The sequence below is a fragment of the Miniopterus schreibersii genome (genome assembly GCF_964146895.1).
Source record: "Miniopterus schreibersii genome assembly, chromosome: 14".
NCBI lineage: Eukaryota > Metazoa > Chordata > Mammalia > Chiroptera > Miniopteridae > Miniopterus > Miniopterus schreibersii.
Window position 1 is genome coordinate 39022841 of NC_138114.1, and position 16994 is coordinate 39039834.

General features: G+C 41.4%; 1 protein-coding gene across 3 annotated transcripts in view; it reads right to left on the reverse strand.

Moving 5' to 3' along the window:
* DNMBP (dynamin binding protein) overlaps positions 1–16994 on the reverse strand; it is an 87370-nt gene that overhangs the window by 31784 nt on the left and 38592 nt on the right. Inside the window, exon 1 of one of the 3 annotated variants that reach the window (XM_081158962.1) lies at positions 4488–5828. The exons of the other annotated variants lie outside the window; for them this stretch is intronic. Coding sequence (XP_081015088.1) covers positions 4488–5643 — 1156 coding nt within the window. The 5' untranslated portion in view covers positions 5644–5828. Of the gene's footprint in view, positions 1–4487; positions 5829–16994 lie in introns of those variants that run through there. 3 annotated transcript variants of the gene reach the window in all.

Sequence of the window (16994 nt, forward strand, 5' to 3'; positions counted from 1 at the left end):
AGCTAGTCAAATCTCTTTGATCCTTTTTGTGAAAGGCCTTGAAAGATTAGTCTTCATGCCCACCCTCTATGACCTCATCCCCCAACTAATTCCTTTGCAATTAATTCTGTATCATCACTATTCCAGTAATACTGTCTTTTCAGTCAACTAATAACCTCCTCAACAAATCCAATGGCATTTTCTTTTATTTTCCCACGGCATTTGAAAATGTTGGCTATTCTCTCTTTCAATTCTTTTTTTCTCCCGATACCCTCAAATTATCTTGCCCTCTTACTGGCCTCCCTCCTCCTCCTGCCCTAGACTCCTAGGCTCAGTTCTTAGACCTATGCTCTCTCCCTTAGTCGTTCCTTTCCTCGGAGAAGTAACCTAGTCACAGTTTCAGTGGTTACATCTAAGGATGACTCACCATGTGCAGGTCCAGCTCTGACTTATTTATTCCTCAGGCTCCCATCTGGTTTCTAAGATTTCAATACTTTGATTCTTCACCTAACTGTGTTATTCTTTGTCACAACTATGTATCTTTGCTCATATTGTTTCCCTGGAATGTTCTCCCTGTTTCTCTCTGCCTATCTCAATCCCCATTACTCCTTTAAGCTTTAGCTCAAGTTCAAACATCTTCCTAAAGTCTTTTCTAAACACTCAGGTAAAAACTGAGCTTTCCCCCTTCTGATTGCCCACGGTATTTACTGTCTATGTTATACCCTTGTGTACTTTAATATTCATATTTTTACATTTTGTCTCTTCAACTGACCTGTAAACACCTGTGTGTGTGTGTGTGTGTGTGTGTGTGTGTGTGTGTGTGTGTGTGTGTAGGGGGGCAGGCATCCTTTTCAGAATACCCCCAGTCCTTGGAACAGTGCTAAGTACAATTCGAGTTAATGATTACCTCTTGAACTGAATTCAGAGGGGATGTGGGATCTATGTGCTGGTCTAATGATGATGATGATGATGATGATGATGGTGATAGCTGCTCATGTTTATTTAGCACTATGTGACAGACTCTACTGCACTATTCCAAGTACTTGTTTTTCTATAAACTCACTTAAGCCTTATAATACTATCATGTAGGTACATTATCTGGTTTTAATGATGAGGAAACTGCAGCACAGAGATATTAAATAATTTAAACAGGGTTACACAGAGAGTAGGGCCAAGGTGGGGAAAGAGATCTAATAGTTCCCCTTATAGCACTTATAAAATTGTATTTTAATTATTTGTTTATATGTTGTTTCTGTTGGAAATTGTGAGCTCCTGAAGGCAGGCGCAAGTCTTATTGGGGACACAACTGGCATTTGGGGCAATGACAATTCTTCCATTCTTAGGTGTTTAGGATGGTCCTAAACACCTAAGACATTTAGTGTCCCTGGTCCTTACCTTCTAAACACAAGCAGTCCCCTGCACCTTGCCATTGTGAAAACCAAAAGATACCTTCACCTATTTCCAAATGCTGGGGCGGGTCTGGGCTAGCCAAGCGTCAGAATGCCTGCCCTCCCCCCCCGCCCCCCCCCCCGCCCATACACACCCTGGAGCCTACTACATACCAAACTGGCACCATCAGAAGTCCCTGTAGCTATGATTTAAACTAGACTTCACGACTGCCATTGGACCATGGATATATATCTAATCAATGAATGGTTAATTCTTATGGCTTACACTGTACTAACCTCTATTTAGCAACTCTGGAGAAGATATTTTTAAAAATAACTATATTCAGGCATTGGAAAACAACCAAAAGCAGGCAGAAACTGGGGGAGACCGGAAACAAGGGAAGAAAATTGGTAAGATGCATACTGATCTGATTTCCTCCCCTCCGCACAGGCAGGCAACCCCTAGTCCTTTTAGCATGAGGCGGAACAAAGCAGAAACAACTGGCAATCTTATTGGGCTGAGAAGTCAAAAGTTCAAGTCTGGGGCTCTAGAGTGGCTAGATATTGAGAGGAATCCTGGAAAAGAGGAAGTTAAAGAAAGAACAGCTTCAAAATCTCTGTAGAAATTCGCCTTAAATCCTTGAATTGTGCGGAGCAGTGAGACTCCTGGAACTCGGCAGAAAGTGGCTAAGGAGGCCAGAGAAGCCTGGCAGACCTTCACAACTGTCTGGGGCTGGGAAGACAGAGTTGGAAATTTGAGTCCCTCCAAGTTAGGAGGTTCAATAAACACTTCGAATTTTCCACTGAGACCCTAGAAGAGCGGCACCTGGGAGTAAGAATCACTGCCCAGGGCCAGGGATCACACCCTAGGCCTAAGTGCAAAACCCTAACAGACCTGCTCTAACAACAGTGTCTAAAGTAGAGGCCTCCAGGAGAGAATGAACTGAACTGGTAAGACAGGTGAGTAAAAAGGCAAATCCTGGTAGAACAGACTTGGTTTCTAGCCCGGAGGCAGGCTGGGGTCAGCCACAAAACGGCTCTTTGTTTCTTGGATGGAGTAAGGGGAAGAGTGAGAGAGAAAGAAGGGACAGGCCATTCCACTTGGGTAATTACACCTGCAAACACAAGGTTGGAGGGCAGATGCCCAGTGGGCATCTTGGGAAGGGACAGTCTGGTGGGGCAACTTGTAAGAGGAAAGGAAGGCGGGTCATAAAAGACAAAGAAGTCAGAATTTATGAGTATCTGCTCTGTTTCAGACATATGATTAAGTGTTTTATTCAGATGACCTCACCATGAGACGGTAGTATTTCTTTATTTTACAAATAAGGAATCCAAAGCTCAGATAGGTTCAATAGTTCATCTAAAGTTACACTATTAGTAAGTTAGTACACGGTGGAGCTGGGAATTGAACACCAGGTAGACAATCAGCTCCAACACTCGCTTCTTCTCCATAATTAAGTGTTGTGACTGTGTAAGGTCCAGGAAGGGCAGTGGCATGTGTGCTGCAAGACAGCAGAGAATGACAGAGAGCACAAAGATTCTGGTAAAAAAACAAGATTTTGTTATAGGTTAAGGAAGATGCCAGAGGTATAAAAAGGGGTGTCAATTGAGCTAAATATGAACATACTATCAAGAGTTAAATCCTGAAATATAAAGAGAGAAAGTTGTAAACACAGAAATGATATGGGTGGAACCGAGCTGGTTTCAGAGAGATCATAGGCCACTCCAGAAAGGAGGGCTTGCCTGCTGTTAAGTCAAACAGAATAAACACTTTGATTACAGTTAGGAGGCTTAATACAATAAGGAACTAATGATAGGAAACAAAGTTCATCTAAGAAATGGCAGTGGGGGAAGGGAATAGGAACAATACAAAACTAACATCAGGAATCATAGAATCAGACTTTTTTTTGAGCTGGAAGTAATTTGGAAGTCATCCAATCCCTATCATTTCAGAGCAAAAAATGCACCTAGAAAAAAAAGGCTAGCTGTTAACATACCTGGCCTCCCAACTAAAGCTGGGTCTGGTTTCACTTTTATCTGTATAAATGAAGACAGAGAGCCTGCTTTGTCCACAGTGGTGCCCTGGAAATTCAAGCTAAGTCAAGCCTGTGTTGGAAGACCATGGGATGAACCACTGGGGCTCAGGATCATACCAGGGGCTTAGCTTTTCAGTCTCTGATTGTCCCCACTACCAGTCTAACCTGTGAGCCTATTCTGCAGAGACCTAGACAAGAAACTTTCCACTTAGGAGGACAGTGTGAGATGGATTTTTCAGATGGTTCATATTTTCTGACTCTGGTCATAACCTGGATTACCCCGAAATGACATGAAAGCAGAAAGTCTGCTTGGCATGACAGTAACATGCATAATAAAAGTAAAGGTTTAACAGGGAGTCCAGTAATTACAAAACCAACAAGAGTAAAAATAAATAAAATAAACATAGTCCATTTCAGAGAACTGGAAGAAAGAAGACAAACTGGCAAGAAAGAAATAACCTCTACATGATAGAAGACTTTCAGTGTCGCCATTTCATAGGCAACTGAGTTAAGAATCCATGAGATGAAATAATATGAATACCTAATCTGTACAAAGCACCAAGAAGAATATAAACAATCTTCTGAATTCCACAAGAGCTTCAGTGCTCATCATTCACTTAAGGTTCCTGAATGTCAAGGAATGAACCATCTATAAAACTAGTGAAGTCTTCTTTTCCACCAATGTCTAAAGAAGTGTAGGGATTCAGAGAAAGAACATGCCAGAAAAGTAAATTTTTGCGTGGTGCCTGTTAATGAATTTGGCATCCCCATGAGATAAAAATCGTAAAATAAGAATGAAGTTAGGGATGCCTGACAAAACCAAGAAGGGTAAAGGAAAGTTCCCATGAGAACACTGTCTGATTCAAAGCCCTGTTACATATTTATAGCACTATCTATGCTCTCGCTCTATAAAGTGCCCCCCAAAGGAATTAAACCTCTAAGGCTGTTCCCACTCAAGATACACTTAGTAAGAACTCGGGAGCCCAGCTTCCTCAAGTACACGTGTTCCTGGTACTTGGTATAACCATCCCTTTTCATCTCTTTTCATGCTTTATACTTCTAAGAAGATTAACTGTGTTCTTACCTTGGGTTTTCTTCCTGTTTTGCACAAATTCTGAGTGTCTCAGGGTGCCAGGTGCTGTGCGTCGGAAGCAACTATTCCTTTTCCAGGTCTCTGGGCCATTTAATTTTCTCTCTTCCTCTAAATGCCAGGTATTATTCTCTGATGGGGAGCCCCGAGGAATGCCACAATGATGCTCTCCTTGGTCTCCCCTAGGCTGCAGATTCCACACATCCAGGGTGATCCCTCTGCTCCCAAGTGCCACCATTCCTGGTTTGTCAATGCCATTATACTCCAAATCCTTCATCTGATGGAGAGCATCTGTTCCTCTATAATTCTGAGGTTCATACTCACAGTTTTCAAATAAAGTATCAGAGACTTTATTTTCTGTCTCAAAAGTACTCTGATCCAGGGCATGAGTCTTTGCTTTGGGATAGATTTTATCATTTTGATAAACATTCCTGTCCCCTTCAGAGCATTTGACAAATTCCTTACCTTCATGGGCACCATTCAAATCCACAGGCTGACCATTAGTATAATGCCCAGGAACATGATATGAATTGTTGAGGTCACTGTAATAAATATTAGCTTCTTTACAATCCTCAAGATTATAATTAAAATTCCTGTGGTCCTTATACCAGCTTTGAGGTTGACCAAAATTCCCCAAAGAGTTGCCCAAACCCCTGTAGCCAGTCCATTGTTCAGTTTCTTTAGAGTCCTTGGAATTATAATTCAGATTCTTATGATCTATGTAGCCGTTTGTTTCCCCATGTCCTCCAGCTTTCCAGGTTACATCTGGGCTCCCTATAAGCCAATTACCCTTAGTTCCAGGGCTCAGGTTCCCAAAATCTACATTTTCTGAATTCCTATAAGCATCACAGCCTCGAGTTCCACTTGTGCGGTACATCCAGTCCTTCCCACTTTCCTTTGCTTCCTCGTAGTCCATATAGCTCGGTTCACTCTGCTCAAAATCCCAGTATCCACAATGCCTTTTCCTGTAGGGCCGATTCCGCCTTGGGGTCTGGTACCTGGAATCCAAGTCATCTTCGCTGTGAAGTCCATCCAGCACTGTAAGGTCCCTTTTCTGAAGGCTCCTGCAATCTTCGTACTCCCAGCTGGAGCCCCAGAGCCCGTTCTTCTCAGCTTCTTTTTCTTTTCTGAGCTCATGGGTTTCACACATATTCAGTGTGCTTAAAGACACAAGTTTTACTTCTCTCTTCCATGGGCCTGGGTTGGGCTGAAATGTGGACAGGTACAGTTTAGCCTAAGGCTGTATCTGTCCTTAAAATGTCTCCGAAAGCTTTGGAGTCACTCTTCTTGCTGCTCCAGTTGGAGCACAGAGACATGTGGAGTTATTTCAACCTCGGGATCCAATCAGGGAGCGGCTATATCTTTCCCCACAGAGACTAGAGGATAATTAGTAACTAGCGTTCATGTGATTGGAGTTGGCAGCCTCATTTGGTGTTTCCCTCAAGCTGGTCAAACTGGCTTGGCTGCTTTATGAACTGAAGGTAGAAGCAGTCTCCTGCTCTAAAGGTTTTGCAGAAAAAGCAGTGGGAAAGAGAAACAGCCCCCTTTAAGAGCCCCAGGTGAGGTCACGTATCAGTCTCATCTGCCTCTTGAATCCTTTAGTAATCAACCAGGGGTTTGAATACACGCTTTCATGTGCAGCTGGAACGGGCCCTTCAACCCCTGTCCTCCCAGTTCAGCTTTCCAATCCTCGGACATGTGAAACCCTGGGACTCCCTTCCCTTTAGCTAGAGGCAGGACCTTTCCCCTCCCTTGAGAGTTCTGTTTTATGGGATTCAAGTTACCAGCTAGTTTACTCTCAAATCACAAGCTGTTTAAGCTCCTGCCTGCAGACACGCTGGACATCCCCCTGAAGGAAGAAAAAGGACTCTCTTCTATTTTGCTCTGCCATGTGGGTAAATTTACAGTGTGAAACTCTTCTCCAGAAGAATACAGTTATGTGTGCTCGCACTTTCCTTGAAACTTGTCATGCCAGAGAAGCATCAAAACCATTCACTCCCTGAATCTCTTTTCCAACTCATTCATGCTGCATATTTACGACCAGACAGAGAATGAGGCTAGAAATCAGAAAGCAGGGTATAAAAATACGATTTGACTTTAACCAACATTAGAGAGATACCCAATATGTGGGAGGCACTGCGGGAGAGAGAAAAGGACCCAGTTAGTGCCTGCCTTTACAACGCAGGAGCAACACACTATAAAGTAAGACTGAGAGTGATAAGTGCTACAATAAACACCAACGGCAGAGGCAGCGAAGCAAAGTCCCTGATGGGGCAACTGGAGGGATCACAGAAGTGGTGGCCTTTGAACAGTGCCTCTGATCGCAAGCAAGATTTCCATAGATTTTCCGCATATGGAGAACTAGGAAATGGGAACCGTTTGAAAGACATAATATGTGGGAAAAGTAATAGGAGATATGGACGGAGGGGTAGGTTAGGGTAGATCCTGAGGGACCTGAATGCCATTTATTTCATTCAGTGGATAATGAAGAGTCACTGAAGGTTTCTGAGTAGGAGAGTAACATGCTAAGAGACAGCCTTTAATAAGATCACTCTTTTAGCTCTCTGGTCATCATGCCCAGGAATGATTCCCTGAAGTTCTATCTAATCCCTATTTGTAAAATAATATAAAGAACCCCGAGGAGAACAGGGTTATATGCTTCATCAGTAATTAGATGCTTACTCTTGGGTAAACCATTCATGCTCTTGGGGACTCAATCCCCCATCTGTAAAATGAGCAGTGGCTTCAGTGACATCCCTCATTGGCTTCAGCTTTAAAAACCCACGATTCATGTTCCTCGCAACTTCCTTTTACTTTCCTCAAATGCCTACTGTGCTCTTAGGGACACCTTTTGGGTTTTCTACTGACAGTTACTGAGTGAACCTTTAGATGGTGAAATCTTCTGATTATCAGTCAAAGTGTTTTTGTTCATTTGTTCTGTGTCCTCAAACCAACAGCAGTAGCAGCAACCGCTTCCATGCTGGGAGTGCATATTATGTGCTAGGATCGGGGTGAGGGCTTGGAGGTTGACACAAATTCTCTTTGATCTTCACTATCCTGCAAGAAGGGTCTCATACCGTCCTCACTTTACCTCAGATAAAGAATCTTTGAGAGTTTGAATAACCTGCCTGAGATCACAAAAGCTACCGAATCACAAAAATTACTGGAAAGGGCCACAATTTGAACCCAGATCTGTTTGACTTCAGGGCCCTAAACTATTTCAAAATATAATAAAACCTTAATTTCCTCAAGCCAAGTAAACAAATAAGCTCTATCGTGGTCTAATTCAGAGGTGGACTATTATTACTGAGGCAAGTTTGCCATGCCCCTGCCCCTGTTTAACCCTCCCCGCCCAACCACAAGGAGCCCCTAGACCTGCACAGTAGCAGAAAGACTCCAGTACAGACTGACTCAGTCATCTAAAACCTCTTGCCTAAGCCCTCTTAAGAAGGATTTTGATTTGGTTCAGCAAACCAATACATGGCAACATCATTTGAGAGACAGCTATAAGTTCAGTTTCTGCTAATAAACAATTTGTAGCTACGTTTAACTTCTCTGGCTGTCAGTTTTCTTACGTGTGAAATGAGGAAGCTAATGGTTTCTCTGCCATTTTAAATCTAAAATCCTATGTTTTACTTATTTCTAAGTAAAGATTACAAGATTAATCTTTCCCTGTTATGGAAAACAAAGTTCCCTTTAGCAACTCAGTATCTCAATAAAGCTAGCATGATAAGAAACACACCTGGTAAATCAACAAGGAGGAGACAGGGAGAGGGTAAATTACTGGAAAGGGAGAATGCTCGTTATAAAATGACCCAGTAGGAGAAATTACAGAGAGCTAAAAGAAATGATTTTTGGATAAGTGGAGAGTGAATAGCTGCTTACAGTATGGGATTCCCCCTCCCATCCTCGGCTCCTTTTCTAAGTCCTGGTGCCTTTCGGGCATTAAAGAGAGCGTTTGCATAAAGATGTAAACTGTCTCGGCTTTACCTCCTCATTACTATAACCCAGAACTAATAAAAACCTGTGAATCGGTTGCTATTTTCATTTGATAAATCTGTGCAAAGCAATGTGGCCTGAGAGAAGGGAGATAATAACTTCTACTTTTCTCAGCCCCAGTATTACTGGTGAAATTCAACCTTGTAGACCTTCCGCTCTCCCTTGCACTCAACACAACAGTAACCACCCACCCTTTTCAAAACCCCCAAAGCAGCCTCCACCCTGATGTTTGTTGTTACTAGAGGGTGGGTGTTCAGCAATAGTAACTATCTCTGAGACTCCCAGGGACAGAGCCCCTGCTGAAAATAACGCTAGAAGTGAAGATGGGGCAGCAGGATTTGGAGGGAAAGAGAAAGGAGGGGGAAGGGGAGGAAAAGCTAAAGAAGAAAAGGGAGGAGGCAGTAAACCAGCAAGGACAGGTAATTCCCTCAATTCATGTTAATGTCTCTGTAGCTGCCTGTAGGGGTTCAGAGCTAGTCACCCCAAGATGTGCTTCTGGGGTATGTGAATTGCTTTGAGCTAGAGGCAACTTTAGCTGAGGGCTCAAGAGAAACTTCTGCTCCTCCCTTGACTACCTGGAAGAACTTGAATTGGGGGGGGGGGCCTTGCCCATAATGGGAGATTATCAGAGATAACCTCTTTTGACCTGTCTGCAGAGAAGGACAAACTTCTATTCACTAAACAACTGTTCTTACCATTCTTCAAAGACCCTTTAAAGCCCCCAAGGCATTGTACCTTATCCCTAGCTCAGAATGTCTTACGTACCCATGTTCCCTTTCTGTCTCTGAACCTCTCATAAAAATGGGGTCTCTGACTCTCACATATGTGGGGTTCCTATACATATGTATATATGCATTAAATTTGGTTATTTTCTCTTGCTAATCTGTCTCATATCTACTCGATCATTAGACCAGACAAAGAACCTTGAGGGTAGAGGCAAGTTTCTCCTTCCCCACATGTCCATGTCCTTCCTCCAATCTGATGACCCATCCTCCTCACCTTCTAAGACTCTGGCCCAAGATGCTCTATGATTCCTAGAGTTTTTGCTATTTTCCAGAGAACTGGAAATATCTCTCATCTTACCTGGGCTATTTTATAGTCATGGGACGCCTAAGTACCGGGATTTGTTCTGAGAAATACGTTGTTGGGCGATTTTGTCCTTGCACAAACATCATAGAGTGCACTTACACAAACCTAGGTGGTACAGCTATACCGTAACTGTATGTGCTGTACTTCTATGTGACTGGCAGCCTAGTAGGTTTGTTCACACCAGCATCACCACAAACCTGTGAGGAACTAGTAGAAGCCCTGACAGTGGGCTATTCTTTTTGTAATGCAAGTGTCTGACTTAAGCTTTGATTGCTGAGGCATCCACTTCAAAGAGGCATTCACTCCAAAGACAGCAATCTGGAATAAACACAGGGCCAGCTACAGGCTACATAAAGACCCAGGCCGCCTCCCCACTGAGAACACTTTGTTTTAGAGATCTTGGTTGATTTGATAACAGACACTTTGGGCCACTTGTTTCGTTGTCTCTTCCTGCACTTTAAATTTTCACTCTTATGTTTTAAATTCACCAATAAAGAGTAAGCCTGCAGAGCCCTAAGGCCCCACCCTCAACCCCAATAAAAGCAGAACCCTAGGCCAACTCTCTCTCTATCCTCTAGCTCTCCGTGTCCTCACTGATATGCCTTGTGCCATCCAGGGCCTGAAAGTAATAAACTCTTTTCTTCTTCAAAGTTTCTAATGGTTATTGCTGAAGGGCGTCTTGCAGTCATGAAAGAACCACAGGGTTGGTCAGTCATGACATTGGTTTAGAAACAGGAGATGTCTGTGGGAAGCTCACTGGGGCCCAGGCATTTCTAAGCCAATAGTATTACTACGGATAGATTGAGACCAGCACAAAACAGTAATGGTTGGCACTATGACGTTACCATGGCTACCACATCACTAGATGATAGAAATTTTTCAGCTCTGTTATAATCTTATGGGATCACCATCATATATGTGGCCTGTCATTGACCAAAACATCACTTTTCTGGCATATAACTGCATTATACTTGTTTATCTTTATTATTATACTGAAAATTCCTTGAGGGCAGGGGCAGTCTCCAACACAGCTCTGTACATGGGGTACACAGTAGGCACTTGCATGTTCAATGAGTTGATGTTTGTTGGCCTTTATTGGGCACATGCTAGTTGTGAGGCAGAGGGCAGCACAGGTGAGAGGTTAAGAGTCCAGGCTTTGCTGGCCCTAGGTTTGAATCCTGCTTAGCCACTTACAAACTGCATAATCTTGGGGAGGTTACATAAACTCTCTAAGCCTGTTTCTTCATCTTTTCATTATCAAATCTCCCATCCTCTCTGCATCTGTATCCATACACTTGGCCTTACCCCTGCTAAAATGGAGGGACTCCTATAAGGCTTTTTTGTCCCTTTGTCATCGCTTTACTGAAACTGCTTTTGACAAGGTCGCTGAATCCAATGGTCATTTAGATGACCACGGAGGTCACTGAGGGTAGAGAGAGACAGAGGACCCGGGGTTCTGCTGTTATTGGGGTTGAGGGTGGGGCCTTAAGGTTCTGAAGGTTAGCTCTTCATTGGTGAATTTAAAATATAGAGTAAGAATTTAAAGCGCAGGAAGAGCACTGTGCAAATATCTCTCTTCAAGACTTCATCTTACTTGGCCTCTCAGCAGCTTTTTCACATCACTTTCTCTTTCTTGAAACTCTTCCTTCCCTTGATGGGCTGCTCCTCCTTTGCTAGTTCATCTCCCTTGTTGTTCACACTCCTGAACACTGGCATGCTCCAGGGCTTCTCCTATATACCCCATTACCTAGCACACAGTAGGAATCCAAGAAATATGAATATAACTGGTAATGTGCGCTCCACCCTGATTCAGTGCAGCTGCCTCTCAGAAGCCTAGAGATTAATTAGAAGTTGTAAAGAAGACACATCCCTATGGCTAAAGTTACTCATAGATGTTAACGCTGCTACAGCCTCGGGTTGTGTAGAGAGAGGTTCTGGAAGTGAGGAAGACAACAGGAAGGTCTAAAAGTGAGTGCCCCGACAGAGGAAAAGACCAAGCACTAATGGAGAGAGACGAGTGACGAGAGGAAGGGGAGGCAGAAACACAGAGAAAGAATCTAGGGGTATTGCAAAGGGAACTACAGACTGGAATATAGGAAAATAAGAGGTGTTTGGGGGAAATCTGATATACTCTCAAGAGTATAAACGTTCTAAATGGAACAGGGCTGTGAGAACCATTTAGGATGTTTTAGACTTTAAACTTCAGGATGAATTTAAAATGCTATAAATATGAGTTAAGTGAGGTTCAAATAAACAAAATGAAACTGTGAGCATCTTGAGGATGTTACTAGCATGAATGGCTAAACATTTTGGGAAACTGAGTAACTTCATGATAAGCTAGCAGTCAAAAGTATATCTGTGAAGGACTGGCATACATATATGCCATCATCTCTTGCCTGGATCACTGCAGTAGCTTCCTAACTGGTCTCTCTGTGTCTCTTCTGTCTATTAGCAACACTGCAGCCAGAGCAACTCTGTAAAGTTGTAAGTCAGATCACATCGCTCCACTGCTCAAACCTTCCTGTGGCTTCTTGTCTTACCCTGAATGTGTACTACAAAGCCCATGCCCTTGCTCTAGCAGAACCAGCCTCCTTGCTATTCCCCCGGCACCAGACACACTCCTGTACTTACTGTCCCATCTCCCTGGGACAATTCCCCACTGCCCCCCCCCCCCCAAATGGCTTGGCTGCTTCCCTACAATCATTCAAATGATCACTCAAATGTCACTTTTCAGTGAGGGCTTCCCTGAATCCATAGATTCTCTTGCCTTCTAATACATACACATTTTCACTTCTTGTTTCTTTCTCCCCGTGAGGGCAGATATCGCTGCTGTAACTTCAGAACACTGCCTGGAATGCAGCAGGAGCTTAATAATATTTGTTGAATAAATGACTGCCCCAGAGTTTTTAGTCATTTGGGTCTCGCTACATCTAGGAACGTGAATGGTAGACGGAGGCAGCACGCTCAGATATGGGCCTGGTGGCATGAATGCTGTGGCGGATGGGTCCCATGCGAGCAAGAGACAGGTCCTTTCACTAGGTACTGCAAAGCCTCCATGAAATCTGAAACCGATACTTGAAGTTCCTGGATCTTTTCCAGTCTCTCCACCCCTTGGCCTGGAGCTGAGGATAAGAAAATGTTTCGAAATCATAACACAAACTGCAAGGAATATTGATTCACAGGTTAATTATAACTAAGCTAACTATCCTAAGCTAGACTGATATACCTTAAACCACCTTTTAAAAAAAGAAAGAATAACTAGTTTCTGTCCTGAATTAACAGTCTACGAATGGCTTCTGACTATGGTTACTGTTTTATACCAAGATAAAGTCCATTGGAAGTAACTGAGCTAATTTTTACTGAGGCAACACCCCAAACCAGATGTTATGTGGTCGGGGATACTTGCTTGCTTTTTTCTTATGTACTGACAAACTAGAAAGCAAGGTTATTATTTCTTTTACAAAAACTTTTATCTTGAAAGACCAGAAAATTATTTGGCTATTTAAATCTATTATTTTTTACTAGTTTAAGAAAGAATTCTTATACCCAAAGCATCCCAAGGAGTCTTCAGAATAACAATTTGCTTCTATATGTAGAAAAACCATACTTTCAAATTTTAAAAATCTGGTTAGAATATTATGTATCACTTTAATATAAAGATGTCATTGTGTGCAGCTAGGCATGGCTCAGCCGTTGAGCATCGACCTAGGATCCAGGAGATCGGGGTTCAATTTCTGGTCAGGGCACATGCCCAGGTTGTGGGCTGCAGCTGATCAATGACTCTCTCATCATTGATGTTTTTATCTCTCTCTCTCCCTCTCCTTTCTCTCTGAAATCAATAAAGATATATTTAAAAAAAAAAAAGATGTCATTGTCTCACATCAGCAATTCTCCAACTTGTTAAAATAGTGGCTCTCTTTAATGGGCTTTAAGTTCTACCCAATTCTCGCTGAAAATGCTAATTTCCTGAACAACATATTCTGATTTGCTTTGCAATAGTCACTTAAAATTAAAAATCACTCTGAGAGTCTCTGGTCATCCTTCCTCTTGGCATTACCTTGAAGGAAAGAGAGAAATTTAGGGGCAAGGTTCCTGATGCAGAAAAAGCTGACTCACTCCACAGTTTGCCATCCACTGATTCAGAACCATGGGGTATGGCCCACACCAAAAGTAACTACAGCCATGATTCAAAGGCACCAAGACAGACAGTGATTAAATGTAGAGGTTAATATCAGAATAATCACTAGAGTTTCAAAGATACACAAATATGAATGATACTGTGACTGTGCCCTTTTTATTAATCAATGCACAGCTCATAGCTGGCCCATAGTATGTACTGCAGAAATGTTTGCTGAATAAGGAAATGAACGCACAACCCTGTTTGTCAGGTCCAGGCACATGAGCCCCTCCTACAAGCAGAAAAGGACTGTGATATGCTACAAGGAGATTCTCTCAGCGCAGTGTGCAGTCCTAGTCCAGGCTTCCGAAAGTTCCTTGGGCTGGGAAGTCTTTGTGGACTAACTCTGAGCGTTTCCACTGCTTCAGAAGTCAATCTGTTTATCAGATTAGAAAGGTGCTGTGTTTTAGATATGGACCTTAATTTATTCATTAGCAATTCATTTGACCAGAAGCTCCTTGAAAGCAGAGAGCACATCCATGTTTCTTACTGTGGTACTTACCCTGCACAGTGCCTGGCACATAGTAGAAACTCAGCGAACAGTTGCTGGATGAATGAGTGGTTGAACTGAATACCACACTGAAGCCAACAAAGTGACATTTCATTCCCCAACACACTGTCATCATAAATGCCTCCTAATAGTCTATGCTGACTCTACATAATGGTTCCAAGTTTAAAACCCCGAATTCTCAGAGCCAAACGTTGGCTCATCTGAAACTATTAATACTGGGCTTTCTATTTCCAATAACTGAAGTTTAGGTTATTTGAACCAACCCTCTCACAGAAAAATAGCTTAAAAAAATTAGAGGAAATATAAAAAAAACATCGTAAAACTAAATCCAGAGAGCTGAAAAACCACAGAAACTGCACTGCCTCAGGGTGTTTGCCAGTCCCAGAAGTGGAACTTTCGGTTCAAGGGCCCTCTGGGGAGAAGGGGCACAACACTCAACACTAGACCTGCAAGGTGAGGAGTCTAAAAGGAGACCTTTAATGTGATAAGCCAACATTCCAAAGGACTCCTGAGAGTAAATCAGAACTGGACCAGCCCTCTTGCAAAATTACAGCTGGGGGTCCCTAGTCGTTCAAGGTACTTTAAATCCTGAAATCAGGTTAAGGTGAAACTGGACTGAGAATGACTAGTGTTTCCATGTGGGAATCCCTTCTTGGCATTTCTTGGGAAATTTATGTCTTTTTTGAATCCTAAGAAGAATCAGCTAAGAAATCTGGAAACCCAGAGAAAATACTCTAATACTCCTGTGAAAATAAAGCTTAACAATAAAGTGTAGAGACATTACTGGTTTGAAGGAATCCACAGATGTTAAGTGGGAAGCAAGAGCAGAAAATACTGACACAGAGTAAAAGATTAAGGTTCACCGGGACAAGAGTACATAGGAGAGAAGTCATAAAAATCTAATCAGTTAGTTTTGCTTGTAGCTGTTGCTATGTTACGGAAGTGTTAACAGTGAGTCATTCTTGCAAATAAGATAAATATTAATAAGCTTATTTTCACAGTATATTTTACAAATCTTATAAGCAATGGTCCAAGAATATCAAGTTTTAGAAGCAAAATAAGGCCTTACATTGGCAGTTCTCACACATGATTCAGTGTAGTGTTAAATCTTGCTCAGAGAAGCAAATGTTCCATTATTTGAATGCCACCCACAAATGTTTGCCCAGTGTTTTCCAGTGTTTATTTGCTGTAGGTTACAGTTCTTTGTAAATATTTTAAAAGAAGAAATGCAAAGAGAAGATGTGAATATTGTCACAAATTTGTCTAAAATTTGAATCAGCAAAAACAATATCTATTTCAATGGCAAAGCCAAAATCAGAGTAAGTAGACAAAATATTTTCATTGTTAAAAACGAAAATGAGCCCGGCCGGGCGTGGCTCAGCGGTTGAGCGTCGACCTGGGATCCAGGCGATTGGGGTTCGATTCCCAGTCAGGGCGCATGCCTGGGTTGCAGGCTCGATCAATGACTCTCTCATCATTGATGTTTCTGTCTCTCTCTCTCCCTCTCCTCTCTCTGAAATCAATAAAGATATATTTAAAAAAAAAAAAAAAGAAAGAAAATGAGTTTATATGAAGCAACATGTACCCTAATGGCCCCACCTGAAGATGCTTTTGGATACACTCAATAATTCACCCAATATCCATGCAAAATGAAAACTTTTTTCTATATCTGGAATGTTAGTCACAAAACAAAGAGCAATACCATCAGATAGGGCAACTAATGCCTTGTGTGTGTAACATTTTATTTTAAGTATAACTTTTAGGTACCAAATATTTGTGATATTATTTTGTAATTTTAAAATAATTTTTATTTAACAATTATTTTGTGTTAATGTTCCCTTCTTTAAAATGTTTTATATTATTAAATGTCTATTATGTTAATTTTTTTATTTTGATAAATATTTTATAATTATGTAAGATGCTAGGTTTAGGGGAAGCTCACTGAAGGGTATATGGAAACTACTACTTTTGCAACTTTTCTGTAAATTTAAAATTATTTTAAAAGAATAAATAAAAAGCATTTGTAAAGTCTATTATCAGAAAAAGAACACTTTTACATGTCATTAAAATATATAATCTTGTCATGATATTTTGGTTCATAATAATAATAAACTGCATTTATTTCATGTATTTCTCATATATAATATATAAAATCTCTAAAACTTTTAGTACACAGAAAAATTATTCACTGTTTATTACGGTAACTACTATTATCATTTAAGAACATGTAAATAAAGAGTTTTTTAAAATACAGAATAATTTATAATTTTAGGTATTATCAGGAATTCCAATTTCTTGTTCCTGAACCCCAAAGATTACTATCCTTTGGGAATTTGGAAACAGCTGAAAGAAACAAACGCAAATCTTCTCTGGAGTGAGGTGCCTTCCTCTCAGGTCTTAAGATTTTCCAAATACTATGACTAGCAAACAGTAAAAGATAGTCAAACACACAGGGAGTCTAGACCACACTAATGAGAACCATATGGCATCAAAAACAGTCCTATTGTTCCTTTGATGGTTCAGCTGGTAGAGTGAAGGACTATAGTTGATTTCCAAAAACAGTCCCACTGAGAATTATATCTTAGAATTATCATACACAGACTATTACCTTATGTGAAGAAAATTAAAAACAAGCTGAAAGGTATCTACAGGAAGCTATAAAAGGTAACATCAGACTTGAAAAAAAAAATAGAGCTTCTAGGAAATGAATCCTCATGACTTCATA